The sequence below is a fragment of the Micromys minutus genome (genome assembly GCF_963924665.1).
Source record: "Micromys minutus genome assembly, chromosome: 19".
Taxonomy (NCBI): domain Eukaryota; kingdom Metazoa; phylum Chordata; class Mammalia; order Rodentia; family Muridae; genus Micromys; species Micromys minutus.
Genome location: NC_137954.1, coordinates 28,606,146 through 28,610,674, shown reverse-complemented (window position 1 = coordinate 28,610,674; position 4,529 = coordinate 28,606,146). Strand labels below are relative to the sequence as shown.

At 48.4% G+C, this 4,529-nt stretch overlaps 1 protein-coding gene across 1 annotated transcript; it reads right to left on the bottom strand.

The window, feature by feature from the left end:
- Positions 1 to 699: 699 nt before the first annotated feature.
- Positions 700 to 1,894, bottom strand: KCNE4 (potassium voltage-gated channel subfamily E regulatory subunit 4; the record flags this gene model as incomplete). Its single annotated transcript, XM_080932817.1, has 2 exons — positions 1,822 to 1,894; positions 700 to 1,238 (listed from the first exon to the last, which is right to left on the bottom strand). The coding sequence occupies exon 2, from the start codon at positions 1,201 to 1,203 to the stop codon at positions 700 to 702; it is 504 nt and encodes a 167-aa protein (XP_080788943.1). The 5' UTR covers positions 1,204 to 1,238; positions 1,822 to 1,894.
- Between the last annotated feature and the right edge of the window lie 2,635 nt (positions 1,895 to 4,529).

Sequence of the window (4,529 nt, the reverse complement as noted above, 5' to 3'; positions counted from 1 at the left end):
CCATCCTGAATGCAGGCTTGGTTATGAGGAAGCTCACCTGCAATGCTGTACAGTCAGGGTTCAAGCTCACGGGTGAGACCAAAGCTCAGACGAGGTCATAGCTTATACTCCTGGCTAATTCGGACATGTGTACGGATTACCTTCTCTCTTTGCATTGTGCAAGCAACCTGGGTTTTGTCTTCAGCTTTCTCCCACCTCCAAATGAAATATATAACTGTCTGTGACCAAATGCCACAGGCACACAATAAAAATACTTACAGCCAGTCAGATCTAGAAGAACAAAGCTCTAGGAAAATTAGCAAATCAAAACTAGTCCTTCAGCCTGCTCTGGGCAGTTGTCAGCCCTGGGTACAGACAGATGTTGCAGAAGTTACCCAGGGCCTCCAGTGGAAAAAAAAAAAAAAAAAAAACAACACATTATTCAGCCAGATGCTGAACATGGACCCCAACACCCAGGTCCCAGAGTAAATAGCCATTCGGTATGTCTCTGGGACTTTTTCAGTGATGAGTCCCAAACCTCAGGAACCTGGGGGACTCCAGCTGGGCCTGTCTCTCTCTTCCCCATTTTGGGGTTTGCCCTCAGTCCGTTCAGTGTGGCAGCTGCAGAGCAAAAGTGAAACCAGGCACTTGGCAAATGTCTTTCCTCTGTCAAGCGGAGCTTAAGGAGCTTACGGAGTCACCTCCAGAGGCCTGGGGGTGCTAGGAATTCCGGTGGATGTTTTCTGTAGACCCTTCACTGCTTTCGTTGAGAGGCGTCTCGGAGGTCTCCTCAACCTCATCATCAGCTCCCTCCTCCTGGATGGTGAGGTGCGCATCAGGAGAGGAGGACTCGGAGCTCACGCTGTCCCGTTCCATAGAGCAAAGGGTGCAGGACAGTGCAGGCGCCACACTCTCTTGAAGCATATTCAGCATCATGGGTACCTGCCCCGACCTCAGGCCGGACATCATAGGTAGCGGCTTCATTGCCTCCCCCCACAGCCTCTCCTCATCTTTGTACAGCAGCAGGAGGCTGGACTTCTTCTCCCGCCTCTTGGATTTCATGTAGCCCAGCATGATTCCAATCAAGAAAATGCCATAGAAGGACATAACGACCAAAATATAGAAGTATTCGTTGCCGTTACCACTGCTGTTACGAGGCGCATGGGAGCCGAGGGGGCTGCTGGAGGCTGCATCGCTGGGGTACGTGCTGTTCAGAGGCTCCATCCTCAGCAGTGACCCGCTGCTCACACAACCAGGGTCTGCAGAGAAAGCCACGGGTTAGACCTTGGATACTCACACACCTGGATCCACTGGACAGGCAGAAGGCAAGCATATAGCTCCGGAAATTACAGAAGATCAGAATAGGTCATCAAGAAACAGGAATGAAAGTAAGAGCCGAATGTAAGGCACCTCGCCAAGCAGTTAACAGGGGTTCGCTCCCAGAGCTTGGAGCAAGTGAGAAAAATTAGGGGAGGGAAAGGAGGAAAAGTGAGAAAAACTTTTACCAGATAGAAAAATCAATGATAGGCAGGCAGGCAGGCAGACAGACAGACAGACAGACAGAGTATACACTTTATCTACATTTCAGAAAATAACTGCATTAGTTCTATACTTTAAACATTATAGACCATATAAGGATTCATGGGGTTAACAAAAAAAATCTCAAAATTTGAAAGGCATGCTTTAGCTGGCAGGGCAGAGGCAAACTTTACATTTGTTTCAAAAGCTTCAACTTTCAAAGCAGTTTCCTTATAAGAAAAAAAAAAAGCAAGAAAACTTTCTCTATCAGTAGAACTATCCCCCTCTGCATGTCTCCAAAGAAAAGGAGCCTCACTAACTCACCAAAGGCTGACAGTCTGTCCCAAGTGTGGAACTCCTAAACGGCTGAATCTGAGGACGCTTTTCTTCTGTGTCAGACTCTGCTCTCTGACAGCCCCGCCGCTGTCCTTGGGATATATAGTCAAGCGATGCATCGTCACGTGTTCTGGGAGGAAAATTTACAACAGAGGTTGACTGCGGCTGGAGCAAGCAGTGAACTCAAAGCGCTGCAGTTCAACCATCTGAACTTTGCAGCTGTGAAAGGGAAGGAGGGGGAAGTAGGAGCTCCCCGTCCCATCCGCCCCAGCTCAGAGGAAGAGGCTTTAGGTGGCCAAAAGCAATGTGTGAAAAAGTGAGAGGGGAAAAAATGTGCTGCCTTTGAACTGGTACCCCAAAGTCCACCCTCACTGACAAGGAGTTTACATTTCATTTCCCTTGTGGGAAGTAACCGATGGATATGTGACCTACAGGTTTTCAGGAGGAATCCAAGTCTGCCATCCAAATGAAAGACAGTGGGAAGAAAGCAAAGGTAGGATTTAAAGTCAAGAAACAATTGCTTCTATTTTAAGTTCTTCCAGTAATTGGGTGAATTTGATAAACCCTCCCTTAACCTTTCCAAGACTAGTACTGTTGCAGTAAAATTGTTGGCTAGCGAGGACTGGTCAGCAAACAGTTCTAAGAACTTCAAGAGCTTTGAGTTTTTCAGCTTAACTACTGTAAAACGCAAGGCTGGCTGCTACAGGTTAGCCCTTTAAAAGCACGAAGTACAGGTTAGCCCTTTAAAAGCACGAAGATTTTACTTGCCTTCCACATGAAGCTCACAAATAAAGTTTTTTGTAATCTCTTGGAATCTTTCAGATTCTGCCCAGGGATTGGTGGGCATCAGTAATGCAGCAATTGAAGGGCAAAGCAAGTTCAGTGTCCGCCTGGGTTACAAAGATAGTCTGTATGAAAACAAGTGATACGTGCGAAGTGGAAATGTGCACGTGGCCGTGCCTCTGAAGCACCACCCAAGACTGTCACACATCTCTGTGGAGCTCAGACAGATCATGGGAGAAGCAAGTACCCTCTCAGTGAGCCACCAAGCAACGTCCACGATAGGCTGCTTTGTGTGACATGAGGAAATTTCATCACCAAAGACTTGGTTGCCAGGTCACTTACTTGCTGGGATGTTTATTCTGAAGGGCTGTCATTCTAACCCAAGGAAACTGGCAGGGAGTGTTTAGCTCCAGGAGCCTCAGGTAGGATGGAGGAGCTGCAGCTGGACTAGCATGCAAGACAAATTTAAAGGCATCATCCTCACTGGGTCGACTGCCATTGAGCTGAAGCCACTGAGAAGCATGAAAATCTCCCTCTGACTGTATCCAGTACATATGATCCAGAGGCTGGAACTGTCACTTCGAGTCTGGCTTTGTGCCTGATGTGAATTCTGAAAGGCATCCTGGGAAAAGAGTTGGCCCAGGAATCCATGGTCCTGGACTACACACCTGATGCTTTGGTCTGTGCCCACCCTGTAAGTCTCCAGCTGGCACTGAGCTGTCGTCTGCCGTTGATCCCAACACCAAGGTTATCCATTCCAGGAAATTTTGCTCATGTCAGTACATCTGTGTTCACCACTCTGCCAGTTCAAAACTCTACACCAACATGGTAGAGCTGACCTCTTCCACCCACCCACCACACAAGTACTGGCAGACGTCCACCCACATGAGCGTGCGGCAGCACATCTGGAAATTAGAGTAGGAAAGACCATGAGAAGCACTGCTATTGGTACTTGCCATGTACCTTATGGTAGATTAGTCATGGCTAGGGCATTGCCAGGCACTGCAAACTGGGAAAGAGAAGGTAGAGAAATGGGCCGCCAAGTCTAAGGAGCAGGAGCTGACAGCCAGGTGTCTGAAAGCCAAGCAGCAGCGGAGTGTCAAACAAAATCAATCCCAGGCCTGAGCCTACCACCCCCAAGGCGCAAAAACCAAGAACAGTCCTGACTTCTGGAACAAATCTGGAAAAGAGGCCAGTGGACTAAGAAGCCAGAAGCAGAGGAGAGTCAAATCCAAGGATTTGTCAGAAGCGAGCATCATCACAAGCCGCAGAGAAAGTAGGACCCTTGAAACTGCAGGGTGCCTATTGGGGACCCTGTGAGCTCTGGTGTGCCGACCTCTGCAGGCGTCTTTCTAGGAAACCTTGGAGGAAGTCACTGAGCACTGTCAGGCAGAGACATTACTCAGTTTATGTGTTTTGTTGTCCTGGGTGTGTGCCCCCTGATTACTTAAGGCATCCGGGAGCTTCCTGGTGTACAGACACCTCTCTTTAGATTTTCTGTGGCTGCTCTTTCCTTCCTAACCTCCCCTTACCCTAGGAATGAAACTTAAGGCTCCCCAGTCTCCCCCAGGCCTTCTTCATGACAAGACTGTAAGAAGCCTGGCTGTGAGCAATGGTAATAATAGACAACTAAGTGACCGGCTGGAAAGTGTGTTCTGTTTGGTCATGAATCCAAGGGTGTGTGTGTGTGTTGCACATGTGTGTGTGTGTGTGTGTGTGTGTGTGTGTTGCACATGTGTGTGCCTCTGTCTCTGTATGTATGTGCAAGTGCACATGCTTGAACATAGAGGTCAGCGGCTGACATGAAATGTTTTCTTCACTCTCTACCTTATTTTTCACACAGGGTCTCTCAGTGGATCAACTTTGCTGTTTTGGCCAGGCTGGCTGGGCATTGAGCCCCTGGGATCTGTCTG